The sequence below is a fragment of the Hypanus sabinus genome, unplaced genomic scaffold (genome assembly GCF_030144855.1).
Source record: "Hypanus sabinus isolate sHypSab1 unplaced genomic scaffold, sHypSab1.hap1 scaffold_244, whole genome shotgun sequence".
Lineage (NCBI taxonomy): Eukaryota > Metazoa > Chordata > Chondrichthyes > Myliobatiformes > Dasyatidae > Hypanus > Hypanus sabinus.
The window spans coordinates 308,430-331,108 of record NW_026780560.1 but is presented as its reverse complement, the minus strand read 5'-3'; the positions used below and the strand labels follow the sequence as shown (position 1 = coordinate 331,108).

Genomic DNA, 22,679 nt, shown 5'->3' with positions numbered 1-22,679 from the left:
CCCGCGGGGGTGGAGAGTCAGGAATACCGTCTCGGTCTGTAGCTTCCCCTCGGTTTTCACCTGTCAGTCCCCGCGGGGGTGGAGAGTCAGGAATACCGTCTCGGTCTGTAGCTTCCCCTCGGTTTTCACCTCTTGTCAGTCCCCGCGGGGGTGGAGAGACAGGAATACCGTCTCGGTCTGTAGCCTCCCCTCGGTTTTCACCTGTCAGTCCCCGCGGGGGTGGAGAGTCAGGAATACCGTCTCTGTCTGTAGCTTCCCCTCGGTTTTCACCTCTGTCAGTCCCCGCGGGGGTGGAGAGTCAGGAATACCGTCTCGGTCTGTAGCTTCCCCTCGGTTTTCACCTCTGTCAGTCCCAGCGGGGGTGGAGAGTCAGGAATACCGTCTTGGTCTGTAGCTTCCACTTGATTTTCACCTCTGTCAGTCCCCGCGGGGGTGGAGAGTCGGGAATACCGTCTCGGTCTGTAGCTTCCCCTCGGTTTTCACCTCTGTCAGTCCACGCGGGGGTGAAGAGTCAGGAATACCGTCTCGGTCTGTAGCTTCCCTTCGGTTTTCACCTCTGGCAGTCCCCGCGGGGGTGGAGAGTCAGGAATACCGTCTCGGTCTGTAGCCTCCCCTCGGTTTTCACCTGTCAGTCCCCGCGGGGGTGGAGAGTCAGGAATACCGTCTCAGTCTGTAGCTTCCCCTCGGTTATCACCTCTGTCAGTCCCCGCGGGGGTGGAGAGTCAGGAATACCGTCTCGGTCTGTAGCTTCCACTTGATTTTCACCTCTGTCAGTCCCCGCGGGGGTGGAGAGTCAGGAATACCGTCTCGGTCTGTAGCTTCCACTTGATTTTCCCCTCTGTCAGTCCCCGCGGGAGTGGAGAGTCAGGAATACCGTCTCTGTCTGTAGCTTCCCCTCGGTTTTTAGCTCTTGTCAGTCCCCGCGGGGGTGGAGAGTCAGGAATACCATCTCGGTCTGTAGCTTCCCCTCGGTTTTCACCTGTCAGTCCCCGCGGGGGTGGAGAGTCAGGAATACCGTGTCGGTCTGTAGCATCCCCTCGGTTTTCACCTCTGTCAGTCCCCGCGGGGGTGGAGAGTCAGGAATACCATCTCGGTCTGTAGTTTCCCCTCGGTTTTCACCTCTGTCAGTCCCCGCGGGGGTGGAGAGTCAGGAATACCGTCTCGGTCTGCAGCTTCCCCTCGGTTTTCACCTCTGTCAGTCCCCGCGGTGGTGGAGAGTCAGGAATACCGTCTCGGTCTGTAGCTTCCCCTCGATTTTCACCTCTGTCAGTCCCCACGGGGCTGGAGAGTCAGGAATACCGTCTCGGTCTGTAGCCTCCCCTCGGTTTTCGCCTGTCAGTCCCCACGGGGGTGGAGAGTCAGGAATACCGTCTCGGTCTGTAGCCTCCCCTCGGTTTTCACCTGTCAGTCCCCGCAAGGGTGAAGAGTCAGGAATACAGTCTCGGTCTGTAGCTTCCCCTCGGTTTTCACCTCTGTCAGTCCCCGCGGGGGTGGAGAGTCAGGAATACAGTCTCGGTCTGTAGCTTCCCCTCGATTTTCACCTCTTGTCAGTCCCCGCGGGGGTGGAGAGTCAGGAATACCGTCCCGGTCTGTAGCTTCCCCTCGATTTTCACCTCTGTCAGTCCCCGCGGGGGTGGAGAGTCAGGAATACCGTCTCGGTCTGTAGCTTCCCCTCGATTTTCACCTCTGTCAGTCCCCACGGGGCTGGAGTGTCAGGAATACCGTCTCGGTCTGTAGCCTCCCCTCGGTTATCGCCTGTCAGTCCCCGCGGGGGTGGAGAGTCAGGAATACCGTCTCGGTCTGTAGCCTCCCCTCGGTTTTCACCTGTCAGTCCCCGCGGGGGTGGAGAGTCAGGAATACAGTCTCGGTCTGTAGCTTCCACTTGATTTTCACCTCTGTCAGTCCCCGCGGGGGTGGAGAGTCAGGAATACCGTCTCGGTCTGTAGCTTCCACTTGATTTTCCCCTCTGTCAGTCCCCGCGGGAGTGGAGAGTCAGGAATACCGTCTCGGTCTGTAGCTTCCCCTCAGTTTTCACCTCTGTCAGTCCCCGCGGGGGTGGAGAGTCAGGAATACCGTCTCGGTCTGTAGCTTCCCCTCGGTTTTCACCTCTTGTCAGTCCCCGCGGGGGTGGAGAGTCAGGAATACCATCTCTGTCTGTAGCTTCCCCTCGGTTTTCACCTCTTGTCAGTCCCCGCGGGGGTGGAGAGTCAGGAATACCATCTCTGTCTGTAGCTTCCCCTCAGTTTTCACCTCGTCAGTTCCCGCGGGGGTGGAGAGTCAGGAATACCGTCTCGGTCTGTAGCCTCCCCTCGGTTTTCACCTGTCAGTCCCCGCGGGGGTTGAGAGTCAGGAATACCGTCTCGATCTGTAGCTTCCCCTCGGTTTTCACCTCTGTCAGTCCCCGCGGGGTTGGAGAGTCAGGAATACCGTCTCGGTCTGTAGCTTCCCCTCGATTTTCACCTCTGTCAGTCCCCGCGGGGGTGGAGAGTCAGGAATACCGTCTCGGTCTGTAGCCTCCCCGCGGTTTTCACCTCTTGTCAGTCCCCGCGGGGGTGGAGCGTCAGGAATACTGTCTTGGTCTGTAGTTTCCCCTCGGTTTTCACCTCTGTCAGTCCCCGCGGGGGTGGAGAGTCAGGAATACCGTCTCGGTCTGCAGCTTCCCCTCGGTTTTCACCTCTGTCAGTCCCCGCGGGGGTGGAGAGTCAGGAATACCGTCTCGGTCTGTAGCTTCCCCTCGGTTTTCACCTCTGTCAGTCCCCGCGGGGGTGGAGCGTCAGGAATACCGTCTCGGTCTGTAGCCTCCCCTCGGTTTTCACCTGTCAGTCCCCGCGGGGGTGGAGAGTCAGGAATACCGTCTCGGTCTGTAGCTTCCCCTCGGTTTTCACCTCTGTCAGTCCCAGCGGGGGTGGAGAGTCAGGAATACCGTCTCTGTCTGTAGCTTCCCCTCGATTTTCACCTCTGTCAGTCCCCGCGGGGGTGGAGAGTCAGGAATACCGTCTCGGTCTGTAGCTTCCCTTCGGTTTTCACCTCTGGCAGTCCCCGCGGGGGTGGAGAGTCAGGAATACCGTCTCGGTCTGTAGCCTCCCCTCGGTTTTCACCTGTCAGTCCCCGCGGGGGTGGAGAGTCAGGAATACCGTCTCAGTCTGTAGCTTCCTCTCGGTTATCACCTCTGTCAGTCCCCGCGGGGGTGGAGAGTCAGGAATACCGTCTCGGTCTGTAGCTTCCACTTGATTTTCACCTCTGTCAGTCCCCGCGGGGGTGGAGAGTCAGGAATACCGTCTCGGTCTGTAGCTTCCACTTGATTTTCCCCTGTCAGTCCCCGCGGGAGTGGAGAGTCAGGAATACCGTCTCTGTCTGTAGCTTCCCCTCGGTTTTTAGCTCTTGTCAGTCCCCGCGGGGGTGGAGAGTCAGGAATACCATCTCGGTCTGTAGCTTCCCCTCGGTTTTCACCTGTCAGTCCCCGCGGGGGTGGAGAGTCAGGAATACCGTCTCGGTCTGTAGCATCCCCTCGGTTTTCACCTCTGTCAGTCCCCGCGGGGGTGGAGAGTCAGGAATACCATCTCGGTCTGTAGTTTCCCCTCGGTTTTCACCTCTGTCAGTCCCCGCGGGGGTGGAGAGTCAGGAATACCGTCTCGGTCTGCAGCTTCCCCTCGGTTTTCACCTCTGTCAGTCCCCGCGGGGGTGGAGAGTCAGGAATACCGTCTCGGTCTGTAGCTTCCCCTCGATTTTCACCTCTGTCAGTCCCCACGGGGCTGGAGAGTCAGGAATACCGTCTCGGTCTGTAGCCTCCCCTCGGTTTTCGCCTGTCAGTCCCCACGGGGGTGGAGAGTCAGGAATACCGTCTCGGTCTGTAGCCTCCCCTCGGTTTTCACCTGTCAGTCCCCGCGGGGGTGAAGAGTCAGGAATACAGTCTCGGTCTGTAGCTTCCCCTCGGTTTTCACCTCTGTCAGTCCCCGCGGGGGTGGAGAGTCAGGAATACAGTCTCGGTCTGTAGCTTCCCCTCGATTTTCACCTCTTGTCAGTCCCCGCGGGGGTGGAGAGTCAGGAATACCGTCTCGGTCTGTAGCTTCCCCTCGGTTTTCACCTCTTGTCAGTCCCCGCGGGGGTGGAGAGTCAGGAATACCGTCTCGGTCTGTAGCTTCCCCTCGATTTTCACCTCTGTCAGTCCCCGCGGGGGTGGAGAGTCAGGAATACCGTCTCGGTCTGTAGCTTCCCCTCGATTTTCACCTCTGTCAGTCCCCACGGGGCTGAAGTGTCAGGAATACCGTCTCAGTCTGTAGCCTCCCCTCGGTTATCGCCTGTCAGTCCCCGCGGGGGTGGAGAGTCAGGAATACCGTCTCGGTCTGTAGCCTCCCCTCGGTTTTCACCTCTTGTCAGTCCCCGCGGGGGTGGAGAGTCAGGAATACCGTCTCAGTCTGTAGCTTCCCCTCGGTTATCACCTCTGTCAGTCCCCGCGGGGGTGGAGAGTCAGGAATACCGTCTCGGTCTGTAGCTTCCACTTGATTTTCACCTCTGTCAGTCCCCGCGGGGGTGGAGAGTCAGGAATACCGTCTCTGTCTGTAGCTTCCACTTGATTTTCCCCTCTGTCAGTCCCCGCGGGAGTGGAGAGTCAGGAATACCGTCTCTGTCTGTAGCTTCCCCTCGGTTTTCACCTCTTGTCAGTCCCCGCGGGGGTGGAGAGTCAGGAATACCATCTCTGTCTGTAGCTTCCCCTCAGTTTTCACCTCGTCAGTTCCCGCGGGGGTGGAGAGTCAGGAATACCGTCTCGGTCTGTAGCCTCCCCTCGGTTTTCACCTGTCAGTCCCCGCGGGGGTTGAGAGTCAGGAATACCGTCTCGATCTGTAGCTTCCCCTCGGTTTTCACCTCTGTCAGTCCCCGCGGGGTTGGAGAGTCAGGAATACCGTCTCGGTCTGTAGCTTCCCCTCGATTTTCACCTCTGTCAGTCCCCGCGGGGGTGGAGAGTCAGGAATACCGTCTCGGTCTGTAGCCTCCCCGCGGTTTTCACCTCTTGTCAGTCCCCGCGGGGGTGGAGAGTCAGGAATACCGTCTCGGTCTGTAGCTTCCCCTCGGTTTTCACCTCTGTCAGTCCCCGCGGGGGTGGAGAGTCAGGAATACTGTCTTGGTCTGTAGTTTCCCCTCGGTTTTCACCTCTGTCAGTCCCCGCGGGGGTGGAGAGTCAGGAATACCGTCTCGGTCTGTAGCTTCCCCTCGGTTTTCACCTCTGTCAGTCCCCGCGGGGGTGGAGAGTCAGGAATACCGTCTCGGTCTGCAGCTTCCCCTCGGTTTTCACCTCTGTCAGTCCCCGCGGGGGTGGAGAGTCAGGAATACCGTCTCGGTCTGTAGCTTCCCCTCGGTTTTCACCTCTTGTCAGTCCCCGCGGGGATGGAGAGTCAGGAATACCGTCTCGGTCTGTAGCCTCCCCTCGGTTTTCACCTCTGTCAGTCCCCGCGGGGGTGGAGAGTCAGGAATACCGTCTCGGTCTGTAGCCTCCCCTCGGTTTTCACCTGTCAGTCCCCGCGGGGGTGGAGAGTCAGGAATACCGTCTCGGTCTGTAGCTTCCCCTCGGTTTTCACCTGTCAGTCCCCGCGGGGGTGGACAGTCAGGAATACCGTCTCGGTCTGTAGCTTCCCCTCGGTTTTCACCTGTCAGTCCCCGCGGGGGTGGAGAGTCAGGAATACCGTCTCGGTCTGTAGCTTCCCCTCGGTTTTAACCTGTCAGTCCCCGCGGGGGTGGAGAGTCAGGAATACCGTCTCGGTCTGTAGCCTCCCCTCGGTTATCACCTCTGTCAGTCCCCGCGGGGGTGGAGAGTCAGGAATACCGTCTCGGTCTGTAGCTTCCCCTCGGTTTTCACCTGTCAGTCCCCGCGGGGGTGGAGAGTCAGGAATACCGTCTCGGTCTGTAGCTTCCACTTGATTTTCACCTCTGTCAGTCCCCGCGGGGGTGGAGAGTCAGGAATACCGTCTCGGTCTGTAGCTTCCACTTGATTTTCCCCTCTGTCAGTCCCCACGGGGGTGGAGAGTCAGGAATACCGTCTCGATCTGTAGCCTCCCCTCGGTTTTCACCTCTGTCAGTCCCCGCGGGGGTGGAGAGTCAGGAATACCATCTCGGTCTGTAGCTTCCCCTCGGTTTTCAGCTGTCTGTCCCCGCGGGGGTGAAGAGTCAGGAATACCGTCTCGGTCTGTAGCTTCCCCTCGGTTTTCACCTCTGTCAGTCCCCGCGGGGGTGGAGAGTCAGGAATACCGTCTCGGTCTGTAGCTTCCCCTCGGTTTTCACCTCTGTCTGTCCCCGCGGGGGTGGAGAGTCAGGAATACCGTCTCGGTCTGTAGCTTCCCCTCAGTTTTCACCTCTGTCAGTCCCCGCGGGGGTGGAGAGTCAGGAATACCGTCTCGGTCTGTAGCCTCCCCTCGGTTTTCACCTCTGTCAGTCCCCACGGGGGTGGAGAGTCAGAAATACCGTCTCGGTCTGTAGCTTCCTCTTGGTTTTCACCTGTCAGTCCCCGTGGGGGTGGAGAGTCAGGAATACCGTCTGGGTCTGTAGTCTCCCCTTGGTTTTCACCTCTGTCAGTCCCCGAGGGGGTGGAGAGTCAGGAATACCGTCTCGGTCTGTAGCCTCCCCTCGGTTTTCACCTCTGTCAGTCCCCGCGGGGGTGGAGAGTCAGGAATACCGTCTCGGTCTGTAGCCTCCCCTCGGTTTTCACCTCTGTCAGTCCCCGCGGGGGTGGAGAGTCAGGAATACCGTCTCGGTCTGTAGCTTCCCCTCGGTTTTCACCTCTGTCAGTCCCCGCGGGGGTGGAGAGTCAGGAATACCGTCTCGGTCTGTAGCTTCCCCTCGGTTTTCACCTGTCAGTCCCCGCGGGGGTGGAGAGTCAGGAATACCGTCTCGGTCTGTAGTCTCCCCTTGGTTTTCACCTCTGTCAGTCCCCGAGGGGGTGGAGAGTCAGGAATACCGTCTCGGTCTGTAGCCTCCCCTCGGTTTTCACCTCTGTCAGTCCCCGCGGGGGTGGAGAGTCAGGAATACCGTCTCGGTCTGTAGCCTCCCCTCGGTTTTCACCTCTGTCAGTCCCCGCGGGGGTGGAGAGTCAGGAATACCGTCTCGGTCTGTAGCTTCCCCTCAGTTTTCACCTCTGTCTGTCCCCGCGGGTGTGGAGAGTCAGGAATACCATCTCGGTCAGTTGTAGAAGGTCTCCCTCGCCATTGCTGTCTCTGTAACAATTTTGTTTGACCAGTCGGTGTTCTTAGCCCTGAGCTCAACCCCCGAACCTGGTGGACGGGTGGACCGTGCTTCATCTGACCTCTACCCAAGTGCCGGCCCCTGACTCCAGCCAATGTCGCTCTCTGGGACGTTGAGGCACGCAAGCCTCCAAGCCCCACGACGAGTTATAAAGTTTAAGGGAATTGGGGGATTCTCAGTTTCCTGTAAACAATGGGTTAGTACCAGCTTTGTCTGTGTATTTTGTGATTGACTGCAGTAGGTTTGAATACTGTCTCACAGCTGCTTTCTTTGGAGCAGGGTAAGAGTTAAAGTTCACCCAGATCCACATAAATTGTCTCCTGATTCTTCACACCTTTTGGTTTTGACAAAAGGCAGTACCTGATGGAAATTAGACAGGAGATTCCTTTCTTAATTAAAGCATAAATTGGTGGATGTTCTTATCTTTGTAATTAAGTTTTGGCTCCAACAAACCAGGTCGGACATTCCTTTCTTTAATTAAAGTGGCTGGAGTGTTTATCAAGCTGATTGTTCTTTTATATCAATAGTCCATTGACATGGCTGGAGTGTCTATCAAACTGATTGTTCTTTTGTGTCAGTGGCCTTTTAAACTGAACAATTCTGGAAGGCTGGTACCGGGAAGCGTTGTGCTGACCGTTTATCGAAGCACATGCTGTATATACGTGGCCATCTACAATGCTGAGGTTCAGGCTGCACCCACACTACACCGGATAAATCAGTAACTGAAGCTCTTTCTCTTCGTTTTTACCCTCCATCCACACTAAAATGGGGTTTTCGTCTCCCGAAACAGCTTTTCAGAAATGCTTTCCAGGGTGGGTATTTTTGAAAACGCTGCTTGGGCAGATCAGTGTGGACGGAGTAACCGGAGAAATCTGAAAACACTGACAAACGGCAGCGCGACATTTCATTGTTTTCCTGATCGCAACCTAACAGTTTCAGAACAGCCGGCAACGAGACTGAAGCCAGAAGAGTTAGAAATGTACTCACCAAATTCTTTGACCCATAACTTACTGAATAAATAAGTATACACGAGGAAATCTGCAGATGCTGGAAATCCAAAGCAACACACACAAAATGCTGGAGGAACTCAGCAGGTCAGGCAGCATCTGTGGAAAAGAGTGAACAGTCGACATTTCAGGCTGAGACCCTTCATCAGGACTGGGAAAGAGATGAGAAGTCAGAGTAAAATGGTGGGGGATGTGGACGGAATGTAAAGTGTTGCTCCTACAACCTGAGTGTGGCCTCAACACGACAGTAGAGGAGGCCATGGACTGACGTGTCGGAATGGGAAGCAGAATTGAAATGGGTTAGGGTAGGGTCCCTTTGGGAGTGAATGGGAAGGGCTGGGTTCTCTTTGGGAGTATGAACTTGGGTGGGGTCCTGTTGGTAATGTAAAAAGGTGGGGAGTGAATGGAAGGGGTGGAGTCCCATTGGGAGTGAAGGGAAAGGGGTGGGGTCCCATTGAGAGTGAAGGGAAAGGGGTGGAGTCCCATTGGGAGTGAATGGAAAGGGGTGGGGTCCCATTGGGAGTGAATGGAAAGGGGTGGGGTCCCATTGGGAGTGAATGGAAGGGGTGGGGTCCCATTGGGAGTGAATGGAAAGGGGTGGGGTCCCATTGGGAGTGAATGGAAAGCGGTGGGGTCCCATTGGGAGTGAATGGAAGGGGTGGAGTCCCATTGGGAGTGAAGGGGAAGGGGTGGGGTCCCATTGGGAGTGAAGGGGAAGGGGTATTGTCCCATTGGGAGTGAATGGAAGGGGTAGAGTCCCATTGGGAGTAAAGGGGAAGGGGTATTGTCCCATTGGGAGTGAATGGAAAGGGGTGGGGTCCCATTGGGGGGCGAAGGGGTGGGGTCCCATTGGGAGTGAATGGAAGGGGTGGAGTACCATTGGGAGTGAAGGGGAAGGGGTGGGGTCCCATTGGGAGTGAAGGGGAAGGGGTATTGTCCCATTGGGAGTGAATGGAAGGGGTAGAGTCCCATTGGGAGTAAAGGGGAAGGGGTATTGTCCCATTGGGAGTGAATGGAAAGGGGTGGGGTCCCATTGAGTGAATGGAAAGGGGTGGGGTCCCATTGGGGGGCGAAGGGGTGGGGTCCCATTGGGAGTGAAGGGGAAGGGGTATTTGCCCCATTGGGAGTTAATGGGAAGGGAGCGTTGGAAGTGCAGGCGGCCGGAATGAATGGGAATGGGTGATTGGGATTAAGTTCTGTGTCTCCGATATCCTGCAGGAGAGATCTGCGGATTTAAGATTCACGGCCAGAACGTGCCATTCGAGGCGGTGGTCCTGGACAAGATGACGGGAGAAGGGATCATTCAGGCCAAGACAGCCGTGGACTGCGAGTCACAGCGGGAGCACACCTTCACTATCCAGGCACATGACTGTGGAGAGGACGCGCAGAAGACCAACGTCAAGCGGTCCCACAAGTAAATTGGGGAACGCCTGACCAGGGAGGGAAACATATGAGGGAGATGGGGAGGGGCATCAGCGCAGTCTTCCTGTCCCAGTACACACCAGACGGGGCACACTGTGGGATTCACTTTCGGGCTGGTTTAGAGGGAGCTCTGCCCCTCTCCCGGGTGTGACACTCCCTGCTCTTTCCCCCAGGGCCGTGGTGCACGTACGGATGAACGATGTGTGGCGTTCCCCGGATGTCTGGTGTAGAGGGAGCTCTGCCCCTCTCCCGGGTCTGACACTCCCTGCTCTTTCCCCCAGGGGGTGAACGATGTGTGGCGTTCCCCAGCGGGCTGGTTTAGAGGGAGCTCTGCCCCTCTCCCGGGTCTGACACTCCCTGCTCTTTCCCCCAGGGGGTGAACGATGTGTGGCGTTCCCCGGATGTCTGGTGTAGAGGGAGCTCTGCCCCTCTCCCGGGTCTGACACTCCCTGCTCTTTCCCCCGGGGGTGAACGATGTGTGGCATTCCCCGGATGTCTGGTGTAGAGGGAGCTCTGCCCCTCTCCCGGGTCTGACACTCCCTGCTCTTTCCCCTAGGGGGTGAACGATGTGTGGCGTTCCCCGGATGTCTGGTTTAGAGGGAGCTCTGCCCCTCTCCCGGGTCTGACACTCCCTGCTCTTTCCCCTAGGGGGTGAACGATGTGTGGCGTTCCCCGGATGTCTGGTTTAGAGGGAGCTCTGCCCCTCTCCCGGGTCTGACACTCCCTGCTCTTTCCCCCAGGGCCGTGGTGCACGTACGGGTGAACGATGTAAACGAATTTGTGCCCGTGTTCATGGAGAGCGTGTACCGGGTGTCGGTGTCTGAGGGGAAGGTGCCGGGGCCGCTGCTGAGGGTGGAGGCTGTGGACGGAGACTGCTCTCCACAGTACAGTCAGATCTGCTTCTACCAGATCCTCACTCCCGATGTCCCCTTCACCATTGATAATGACGGTACGGGCCACGGGGTGGCGGCAGGGGGAGGGAGCAGGGAGGGGTGAGTGAGCGAAAGTCGGGGTAGTGAGGACTGGTTGTGAGAGGAGTGGACGGAGAACTCAGAGGGAAAAATTGAAAGCAAAAAGGAGATAGGAGAGAGGGGCAGCCAAGTAAGGGAGGGGAGGAGAGGAGTGAAGGAGGCAGGAGTCAGGCTGGAGGATGGAGGGTGGAAGGTAGGAGGGAGAGAAGAGTGCGATAGAGGGGCCAGTGAGGGTGAATTGAGGGCTTGAAGGGAAAGCAAGTGAGGGAAAGGGAAAAGGGAGTCAGGAAGAGTGAGGTGAGAGACAGTTGAGGGAGCAGAGAGAGTGGGAGGAGAAGGAGAGAAACAGAGTAAAAGGAAAGAGAGTGGAGGGAGGGAAGAGAAAAGAGGAAAAGAAAGGACGAGAGATGGGAGAGAGAGAGAAGCGGGAGTGTTAGAGGAGAAAAAGAGAGACACGGGAGAAAGGGGGAGAGAGAGAGAGTGAGAAAGTGGGGGAGAGAGGGAGCAGGAAGGATGGAGGGAGAGAGGGGGAGTAGAATGTGAGAGGGTTGAGAGAGAAAGAGGAGGAAGAAAGGTGAGTGTGAGAGAGAGGAGGGAAATGGAGAGAGAAAAAAGGGAAGTAGAAGATGGAGAGAGAAGTGCGAGGGGGAGAGAGAGGAGGGAGAGGTGAGGCAGCAAGGATGAGGTTGAGAAGGGTGAAGTAGGGTGCGAGGATGGAGGACAGAATGGGTCAGCCAGGGGGATAAGGGGACGGGAGAGAGTGGGGGTGGTGAAAGGATCAGGAGCGGACTGAGGGGGCAAGGGAGTTTGGTGCTCAGAGGGATGGTGCCAGAGAGGGAGGAGTAAAACGAGTGAGGGGGCAATGGTCATGTGAGTGAAGCAATGATAGAGAGTGAGGGAGAGAGGATGAAGGCACTCGAGTAACAGATCAAGTGAGGGGGCGAGGCTCAGGGAGTGAGGAGATTTTAGGAGCAAGGAGATGAGGGAGGGGAGGAGTGTTGAAGAGATGATAGAGGAGGGAAACTACTGAGGATGAGACCGGAGGGAAGGAGGGACAAGGTGATGAGGGATGAGGAGGGAGAGGAATGAGCAGAGAGGAGAGGAGAATGGAAGGGAATGAGAGGGTGCAGATGACGGATTTGGGAGCAGGGCGAGTGGAGGGGAGAGTGAGGATGGAAGGAGGCAGAAAGAAGAGGATGAGAGGTGAGGAGGGAAAGTGGCAGGAAAGGGACAGATGAGAAGAGGAGGGAGGAGAAGAGGAGCGGGGAGAAGGGAAGAAAGGGAATGGACAGAGGTGAAAGAGAAGTCAAGGGGAGGGAGTCGGGGGAGGGACTGAGGGAAGGGGAGGGAGTGGAGAAAGGAGGGAACTGGAGTGAGGGAGGAGAGAGGGAAAGAGAGGAAAGGAGGGGAGAGGAGGAGGGAAGGGAAGGAGAGTGAGAGAAAGGGAGGGATTGGAGGAGGGGGAGGGCAGAAGGACAGTGAAGGCAGGGAGGGAGAATTGGAAGGGAGTGGAGTAGGGGTGAGGGAGGGAGGGAGGAGGAGGAGAGAAGGAGAGGAGGGACCAGAGTGTATTGACTGCCCTACCTTTCACACAGGAAACATCCGAAACACGGAGACACTGGACGGCAGGAAGGAAACCCTCTTCACCTTCTCCGTCACGGCCTACGACTGCGGGAAGAAGCGGGCGGCCGAGGATGCTCAGGTCCAAGTGGAGGTCAGGCCCACCTGTGTGCCCTCCTGGCTAGGTGAGTTGGGGTCAGAGGTTAGAGAACAATGTGAACGGGACTTGGATAGAAAAGTACGGAAGGAACTTCACTCTGTGTCTGACCCCGGGAGTGTGTGATGGGACGGTGTGGAGGGAGATTCACACTGTGTCTGACCCCGGGAGTGTGTGATGGGACGATGTGGAGGGAGATTCACTCTGTGTCTGACCCCGGGAGAGTGTGATGGGACGGTGTGGAGGGAGATTCACTCTGTGTCTGTCCCCGGGAGTGTGTGATGGGACGGTGTGGAGGGAGATTCACACTGTGTCTGACCCCGGGAGTGTGTGATGGGACGGTGTGGAGGGAGATTCACTGTGTGTCTGACCCCGGGAGTGTGTGATGGGACGGTGTGGAGGGAGATTCACTCTGTGTCTGACCCCGGGAGTGTGTGATGGGACGGTGTGGAGGGAGATTCACTCTGTGTCTGACCCCGGGAGTGTGTGATGGGACGGTGTGGAGGGAGATTCACTCTGTGTCTGACCCTGGGAGCGTGAGATGGGATGGTGTGGAGGGAGATTCACTCTGTGTCTGACCCCGGGAGAGGTGATGGGACGGTGTGGAGGGAGATTCACTCTGTGTCTGACCCCGGGAGTGTGAGATGGGACAGTGTGGCTGCAGATTCACTCTGTGTCTGACCCTGGGAGCGTGAGATGGGATGGTGTGGAGGGAGATTCACTCTGTGTCTGACCCCGGGAGTGTGTGATGGGACGGTGTGGAGGGAGATTCACTCTGTGTCTGACCCCGGGAGTGTGAGATGGGACGGTGTGGAGGGAGATTCACTCTGTGTTCGACCCCAGGAGTGTGTGATGGGACGGTGTGGAGGAGATTCACTCTGTGTCTGACCCCGGGAGTGAGTGATGGGATGGTGTGGAGGGAGATTCACTCTGTGTCTGACCCCGGGAGTGTGTGATGGGACGGTGTGGAGGGAGATTCACTCTGTGTCTGACCCCGGGAGTGTGTGATGGGATGGTGTGGAGGGAGATTCACTCTGTGTCTGACCCCGGGAGTGTGTGATGGGACGGTGTGGAGGGAGATTCACACTGTGTCTGACCCCGGGAGTGTGTGATGGGACGGTGTGGAGGGAGATTCACTCTGTGTCTGACCCCGGGAGTGTGTGATGGGACGGTGTGGCTGCAGATTCACTCTGTGTCTGACCCCGGGAGTGTGAGATGGGATGGTGTGGAGGGAGATTCACTCTGTGTCTGACCCCGGGAGTGTGTGATGGGAAGGTGTGGAGGGAGATTCACTCTGTGTCTGACCCCGGGAGTGTGTGATGGGAAGGTGTGGAGGGAGATTCACTCTGTGCCTGACACCGGGAGTGTGTGATGGGATGGTGTGGAGGGAGATTCACTCTGTGTCTGACCCCGGGAGTGTGTGATGGGACGGTGTGGAGGGAGATTCACACTGTGTCTGACCCCGGGAGTGTGTGATGGGACGGTGTGGAGGGAGATTCACTCTGTGTCTGACCCCGGGAGTGTGTGATGGGACGGTGTGGCTGCAGATTCACTCTGTGTCTGACCCCGGGAGTGTGAGATGGGATGGTGTGGAGGGAGATTCACTCTGTGTCTGACTCCGGGAGTGTGTGATGGGAAGGTGTGGAGGGAGATTCACTCTGTGTCTGACCCCGGGAGTGTGTGATGGGAAGGTGTGGAGGGAGATTCACTCTGTGCCTGACACCGGGAGTGGGTGATGGGATGGTGTGGAGGGAGATTCACTCTGTGCCTGACACCGGGAGTGGGTGATGGGATGGTGTGGCTGCAGATTCACTCTGTGTCTGACCCCGGGAGTGTGTGATGGGACGGTGTGGCTGCAGATTCACTCTGTGTCTGACCCCGGGAGTGTGAGATGGGATGGTGTGGAGGGAGATTCACTCTGTGTCTGACCCCGGGAGTGTGTGATGGGAAGGTGTGGAGGGAGATTCACTCTGTGTCTGACCCCGGGAGTGTGTGATGGGAAGGTGTGGAGGGAGATTCACTCTGTGCCTGACACCGGGAGTGGGTGATGGGATGGTGTGGAGGGAGATTCACTCTGTGTCTGACCCCGGGAGTGTGTGATGGGACGGTGTGGAGGGAGATTCACCCTGTGTCTGACCCCGGGAGTGTGTGATGGGACGGTGTGGAGGGAGATTCACTCTGTGTCTGACCCCGGGAGTGTGTGATGGGACGGTGTGGAGGGAGATTCACTCTGTGTCTGACCCCGGGAGTGTGTGATGGGACGGTGTGGAGGGAGATTCACTCTGTGTCTGACCCTGGGAGCGTGAGATGGGATGGTGTGGAGGGAGATTCACTCTGTGTCTGACCCCGGGAGAGGTGATGGGACGGTGTGGAGGGAGATTCACTCTGTGTCTGACCCCGGGAGTGTGAGATGGGACAGTGTGGCTGCAGATTCACTCTGTGTCTGACCCTGGGAGCGTGAGATGGGATGGTGTGGAGGGAGATTCACTCTGTGTCTGACCCCGGGAGTGTGTGATGGGACGGTGTGGAGGGAGATTCACTCTGTGTCTGACCCCGGGAGTGTGAGATGGGACGGTGTGGAGGGAGATTCACTCTGTGTTCGACCCCAGGAGTGTGTGATGGGACGGTGTGGAGGAGATTCACTCTGTGTCTGACCCCGGGAGTGAGTGATGGGATGGTGTGGAGGGAGATTCACTCTGTGTCTGACCCCGGGAGTGTGTGATGGGACGGTGTGGAGGGAGATTCACTCTGTGTCTGACCCCGGGAGTGTGTGATGGGATGGTGTGGAGGGAGATTCACTCTGTGTCTGACCCCGGGAGTGTGTGATGGGACGGTGTGGAGGGAGATTCACACTGTGTCTGACCCCGGGAGTGTGTGATGGGACGGTGTGGAGGGAGATTCACTCTGTGTCTGACCCCGGGAGTGTGTGATGGGACGGTGTGGCTGCAGATTCACTCTGTGTCTGACCCCGGGAGTGTGAGATGGGATGGTGTGGAGGGAGATTCACTCTGTGTCTGACCCCGGGAGTGTGTGATGGGAAGGTGTGGAGGGAGATTCACTCTGTGTCTGACCCCGGGAGTGTGTGATGGGAAGGTGTGGAGGGAGATTCACTCTGTGCCTGACACCGGGAGTGTGTGATGGGATGGTGTGGAGGGAGATTCACTCTGTGTCTGACCCCGGGAGTGTGTGATGGGACGGTGTGGAGGGAGATTCACACTGTGTCTGACCCCGGGAGTGTGTGATGGGACGGTGTGGAGGGAGATTCACTCTGTGTCTGACCCTGGGAGTGTGTGATGGGACGGTGTGGCTGCAGATTCACTCTGTGTCTGACCCCGGGAGTGTGAGATGGGATGGTGTGGAGGGAGATTCACTCTGTGTCTGACCCCGGGAGTGTGTGATGGGAAGGTGTGGAGGGAGATTCACTCTGTGTCTGACCCCGGGAGTGTGTGATGGGAAGGTGTGGAGGGAGATTCACTCTGTGCCTGACACCGGGAGTGGATGATGGGATGGTGTGGCTGCAGATTCACTCTGTGTCTGACCCCGGGAGTGTGTGATGGGACGGTGTGGCTGCAGATTCACTCTGTGTCTGACCCCGGGAGTGTGAGATGGGACGGAGTGGAGGGAGATTCACTCTGTGTCTGACCCCGGGAGTGTGTGATGGGACGGTGTGGAGGGAGATTCACTCTGTGTCTGACCCCGGGAGTGTGTGATGGGACGGTGTGGAGGGAGATTCACTCTGTGTCTAGACCCCGGGAGTGTGTGATGGGACGGTGTGGAGGGAGATTCACTCTGTGTCTGACCCCGGGAGTGTGTGATGGGAAGGTGTGGAGGGAGATTCACTCTGTGTCTGACCCCGGGAGTGTGTGATGGGAAGGTGTGGAGGGAGATTCACTCTGTGCCTGACACCGGGAGTCGGTGATGGGATGGTGTGGTGGGAGATTCACTCTGTGTCTGACCCCGGGAGTGTGTGATGGGACGGTGTGGAGGGAGATTCACTCTGTGTCTGACCCCGGGAGTGTGTGATGGGATGGTGTGGAGGGAGATTCACTCTGTGCCTGACACCGGGAGTGGGTGATGGGATGGTGTGGTGGGAGATTCACTCTGTGTCTGACCCCGGGAGTGTGTGATGGGATGGTGTGGAGGGAGATTCACTCTGTGTCTGACCCCGGGAGTGTGTGATGGGAAGGTGTGGAGGGAGATTCACTCTGTGTCTGACCCCGGGAGTGTGTGATGGGAAGGTGTGGAGGGAGATTCACTCTGTGCCTGACACCGGGAGTGGGTGATGGGATGGTGTGGTGGGAGATTCACTCTGTGTCTGACCCCGGGAGTGTGTGATGGGACGGTGTGTAGGGAGATTCACTCTGTGTCTGACCCCGGGAGTGTGTGATGGGATGGTGTGGAGGGAGATTCACTCTGTGCCTGACACCGGGAGTGGGTGATGGGATGGTGTGGTGGGAGATTCACTCTGTGTCTGACCCCGGGAGTGTGTGATGGGACGGTGTGGAGGGAGATTCACTCTGTGTCTGACCCCGGGAGTGTGTGTTGGGACGGTGTGAAGGGAGATTCACTCTGTGTCTGTCCCCGGGAGTGTGTGATGGGACGGTGTATAGGGAGATTCACTCTGTGTCTGACCCCGGGAGTGTGTGATGGGACGGTATGGAGGGAGATTCACTCTGTGTCTGACCCCGGGAGTGTGTGATGGGACGGTGTGGAGGGAGATTCACACTGTGTCTGACCCCGGGAGTGTGTGATGGGATGGTGTGGAGGGAGATTCACTCTGTGTCTGACCCCGGGAGTGTGTGATGGGATGGTGTGGAGGGAGATTCACACTGTGTCTGTCCCCAGGAGTGTGTGATGGGATGGTGTGGAGGGAGATTCACTCTGTGTCTGACCCCGGGAGTGTGTGATGGGACGGTGTGAAGGGAGATTCACTCTGTGTCTGACCCCGGGAGTGTGTGATGGGACGGTGTGGAGGGAGATTCACTCTGTGTCTGACCCGGGGAGTGTGTGTTGGGACGGTGTGAAGGGAGATTCACTCTGTGTCTGTCCCCGGGAGTGTGTGATGGGACGGTGTATAGGGAGATTCACTCTGTGTCTGACCCCGGGAGTGTGTGATGGGACGGTATGGAGGGAGATTCACTCTGTGTCTGACCCCGGGAGTGTGTGATGGGACGGTGTGGAGGGAGATTCACACTGTGTCTGACCCCGGGAGTGTGTGATGGGATGGTGTGGAGGGAGATTCACTCTGTGTCTGACCCCGGGAGTGTGTGATGGGATGGTGTGGAGGGAGATTCACACTGTGTCTGTCCCCGGGAGTGTGTGATGGGATGGTGTGGAGGGAGATTCACTCTGTGTCTGACCCCGGGAGTGTGTGATGGGATGGTGTGAAGGGAGATTCACTCTGTGTCTGACCCCGGGAGTGTGTGATGGGACGGTGTGGAGGGAGATTCACTCTGTGTCTGACCCGGGGAGTGTGTGATGGGACGGTGTGGAGGGAGATTCACTCTGTGTCTGACCACGGGAGTGTGTGATGGGACGGTGTGGAGGGAGATTCACTCTGTGTCTGACCCCGGAAGTGTGTGATGGGACGGAGTGGAGGGAGATTCACTCTGTGTCTGACCCCGGGAGTGTGTGATGGGACGGTGTGGAGGGAGCTTCACTCTGTATCTGACCCCGGGAGTGTGTGATGGGACAGTGTGGAGGGAGATTCACTCTGTGTCTGTCCCCGGGAGTGTGTGATGGGACGGTGTGGAGGGAGATTCACTCTGTGTCTGACCCCGGGAGTGTGTGATGCGATGGTGTGGAGGGTGATTCACTCTGTGTCTGACCCCGGGTGTGTGTGATGGGACGGTGTGGAGGGAGATTCACTCTGTGTCTGACACCGGGAGTGTGTGATCGGATGGTGTGGAGGGAGCTTCACTCTGTGTCTGACCCCGGGAGTGTGTGATGGGATGGTGTGGAGGGAGATTCACTCTGTGCCTGACACCGGGAGTGGGTGATGGGATGGTGTGGTGGGAGATTCACTCTGTGTCTGACCCCGGGAGTGTGTGATGGGATGGTGTGGAGGGAGATTCACTCTGTGTCTGACCCCGGGAGTGTGTGATGGGAAGGTGTGGAGGGAGATTCACTCTGTGTCTGACCCCGGGAGTGTGTGATGGGAAGGTGTGGAGGGAGATTCACTCTGTGCCTGACACCGGGAGTGGGTGATGGGATGGTGTGGTGGGAGATTCACTCTGTGTCTGACCCCGGGAGTGTGTGATGGGACGGTGTGGAGGGAGATTCACTCTGTGTCTGACCCCGGGAGTGTGTGATGGGATGGTGTGGAGGGAGATTCACTCTGTGCCTGACACCGGGAGTGGGTGATGGGATGGTGTGGTGGGAGATTCACTCTGTGTCTGACCCCGGGAGTGTGTGATGGGACGGTGTGGAGGGAGATTCACTCTGTGTCTGACCCCGGGAGTGTGTGTTGGGACGGTGTGAAGGGAGATTCACTCTGTGTCTGTCCCCGGGAGTGTGTGATGGGACGGTGTATAGGGAGATTCACTCTGTGTCTGACCCCGGGAGTGTGTGATGGGACGGTATGGAGGGAGATTCACTCTGTGTCTGACCCCGGGAGTGTGTGATGGGACGGTGTGGAGGGAGATTCACACTGTGTCTGACACCGGGAGTGTGTGATGGGATGCTGTGGAGGGAGATTCACTCTGTGTCTGACCCCGGGAGTGTGTGATGGGATGGTGTGGAGGGAGATTCACACTGTGTCTGTCCCCGGGAGTGTGTGATGGGATGGTGTGGAGGGAGATTCACTCTGTGTCTGACCCCGGGAGTGTGTGATGGGACGGTGTGAAGGGAGATTCACTCTGTGTCTGACCCCGGGAGTGTGTGATGGGACGGTGTGGAGGGAGATTCACTCTGTGTCTGACCCGGGGAGTGTGTGATGGGACGGTGTGGAGGGAGATTCACTCTGTGTCTGACCACGGGAGTGTGTGATGGGACGGTGTGGAGGGAGATTCACTCTGTGTCTGACCCCGGAAGTGTGTGATGGGACGGAGTGGAGGGAGATTCACTCTGTGTCTGACCCCGGGAGTGTGTGATGGGACGGTGTGGAGGGAGCTTCACTCTGTATCTGACCCCGGGAGTGTGTGATGGGACAGTGTGGAGGGAGATTCACTCTGTGTCTGTCCCCGGGAGTGTGTGATGGGACGGTGTGGAGGGAGATTCACTCTGTGTCTGACCCCGGGAGTGTGTGATGCGATGGTGTGGAGGGTGATTCACTCTGTGTCTGACCCCGGGTGTGTGTGATGGGACGGTGTGGAGGGAGATTCACTCTGTGCCTGACCCCGGGAGTGTGTGATGGGACGGTGTGGAGGGAACTTCACTCTGTGTCTGACCCTGGGAGTGTGTGATGGGACGGTGTGGAGGGAGATTCACACTGTGTCTGACACCGGGAGTGTGTGATCGGATGGTGTGGAGGGAGCTTCACTCTGTGTCTGACTCCAGGAGTGTGTGATGGGATGGTGTGGATGGAGATTCACCCTGTGTCTGACCCCAGGACAGTGTGATGGGACGATGGGGAGGGAGATTCACTCTGTTTCAGACCCCGGTAATGTGTGATGGGACGGTATGGAGGGAGACTCACTCTGTGTCTGATCCCGGGAGAGTGTGATGGGACTGTGTGGTGGGAGATCCACTATGTGTCTGACACCTGGAGTGTGTGATGGGATGGTGTGGATGGAGATTCAGTCTGTGTCTGACCCCGGGAGTGTGTGATGGGACGGTGTGGAGGGAGATTCTCTCTGTGTCTGACCCCGGGAGAGTGTGATGGGACGGTGTGGAGGGAGATTCACTCTGTGTTGGGCCCCGAGAGTGTGTGATGGGACGGTGTGGAGGGAGATTCACTCTGTGTCTGACCCCGGGGGTGTGTGATGGGACGGTATGGAGGGAGATTCACTCTGTGTCTGACCCCGGGAGTGTGTGATGGGATGGTGTGGAGGGAGATTCACTCTGTGTCTGACCCCGGGAGAGTGTGATGGGACGGTGTGGAGGGAGATCCACTCTGTGTTGGGCCCCGAGAGTGTGTGATGGGACGGTGTGGAGGGAGATTCTCTCTGTGTCTGACCCCGGGAGTGTGTGATGGGACCGTGTGGAGGGAGATTCACTCTGTGACTGACCCCGGGAGTGTGTGATGGGACGGTGTGGAGGGAGATTCTCTCTGTGTCTGACCCCGGGATTGTGTGATGGGACCGTGTGGTGGGAGATTCACTCTGTGTCTGACCCCGGGAGAGTGTGATGGGACGGTGTGGAGGGAGCTTCACTCTGTGTTGGGCCCCGGGAGTGTGTGATGGGACGGTGTGGAGGGAGATTCTCTCTGTGTCTGACACCGGGAGTGCGTGATGGGACCGTGTGGAGGGAGATTCACTCTGTTTCTCACCCGGTAATGTGTGATGGAACGGCATGGGGGGAGATTCACTGTGGGTCTCACCCTGGGAGTGTGTGATGGGACGGTGTGCAGGGAGATTCACTCTGTGTCTGACCCCGGGAGTGTGTGATGGGACGGTGTGGAGGGAGCTTCACTCTGTGTCTGACCCCGGGAGTGTTTGATGGGACGGTCTGGAGGGAGATTCACTCTGTATCTGACCCCGGGAGAGGTGATGGGACGGTGTGGAGGGAGATTCAGTCTGGGTCTGACCCCGGGAGTGTGTGATGGGAGACTCACTCTGTGTCTGACCCCGGGAGTGTGTGATAGGACGGTGTGGAGGGGGATTCACTCTGTGTCTGACCCAGGGAGTGTGTGATGGGATGGTGTGGAGGGAGATTCACTCTGTGTCTGACCCCGGGAGTGTATGATGGAGCCGTGTTTAGGGAGATTCACTCTCTGTCTGACCCCGGGACTGTGTGATGGGACAATGGGGAGGGATATTAACTCTTTTTCAGACCCCGGTAATGTTTGATCGGATGGCGTGGAGGGAGATTCACTCTGTGTCTGACCCCGGGAGTGTGTGATGGGACCGTGTGGAGGGAGATTCACTCTGTGACTGACCCCGGGAGTGTGTGATGGGACGGTGTGGAGGGAGATTCTCTCTGTGTCTGACCCCGGGATTGTGTGATGGGACCGTGTGGAGGGAGATTCACTCTGTGTCTGACCCCGGGAGAGTGTGATGGGACGGTGTAGAGGGAGCTTCACTCTGTGTCTGAACCCGGGAGTGTGTGATGTGACGGTCTGGAGGGAGATTCACCCTGTGTCTGACCACGAGACTGTGTGATGGGACGATGGGGAGGGAGGTTCACTTTGTTTCAGAACCCGGTAATGTTTGATGGGAAGGCATGGAGGGAGATTCACTATGTGTCTGACACCTGGAGTGTGTGATGGGATGGTGTGTACGGAGATTCAGTCTGTGTCTGACCCCGGGAGTGTGTGATGGGACGGTGTGTACGGAGATTCAGTCTGTGTCTGAACCTGGGAGTGAGTGATTGGAAGGTGTGGAAGGAGATTCACTCTGTGTCTGACCCCGGGAGTGTGTGAATGAACTTTGTGGACGGAGATTCACTCTGTGTCTGACCGCGGGAGTGTGTGATGGGACGGTGTGGAGGGAGATTCACACTGTGTCTGACCCCTTTTTTTTTATTACAACATCCCTTATTACAAATTTCGGTGCTATACAATATATACAAAACAGTGGCAAACACAATTACTGCACTACAAATAGACAATAGACATTACACCAGAATGTTGCCATCCCTATCCACGATGGCATTTACACCCCGCGGAGCCCAACGGTCTCGAAAATCCTCCAAGGCCGCTGTGGACTGCGTGCGTTCTTTTTCAATAGTTATCCGGGCACGAACATACCCCCTAAACATTGCCAGGCAGTCTGCCCGGGGAGATCCTCCCGCCACCCGTTTCCAAGACCCACGGATGGTGGATTTCGCCAGCCCCAGGAGCAAGTTGACTAGGACATCCTCATCCCTCCTTGCCCCCTTCCTTACTGGATGACCATATATAAACAGGGTGGGACTAAAATGCAACCAGAAGGCGAGAAGCAGCCCACGCAAATATGCAAAAAGAGGCTGCAGCCTCACACACTCCATGTACATGTGGTACACGGTCTCCTCCAGCCCGCAGAAGTGGCATGTGGGTGGGAAGTCCATGTACAAACTGAAAAGCTTATTGCAGGGCACTGCCCTATGCAGTACCCTCCAGCCGAGATCCCCCAGGTGCATGGGAAGAACCCCGGCATAAAGGGACTTCCAGTGGGGACCCTCCTCACCTCCGGGTGGAAGGACTGACCGCCATGGCGTGTCAGGACGGTGTACAAGGGCAAGGAAGTGGAGGAT

General features: G+C 57.5%; 1 protein-coding gene across 1 annotated transcript in view; it reads left to right on the top strand.

The window, feature by feature from the left end:
- Positions 1-22,679, top strand: part of clstn3 (calsyntenin 3) — a 383,889-nt gene that overhangs the window by 68,872 nt on the left and 292,338 nt on the right. The window contains exons 3-5 of the mRNA XM_059960279.1: positions 9,456-9,651; positions 10,400-10,608; positions 12,226-12,375. Of these exons, the coding sequence (XP_059816262.1) occupies positions 9,456-9,651; positions 10,400-10,608; positions 12,226-12,375 (555 nt within the window). The remainder of the gene's footprint in view (positions 1-9,455; positions 9,652-10,399; positions 10,609-12,225; positions 12,376-22,679) is intronic.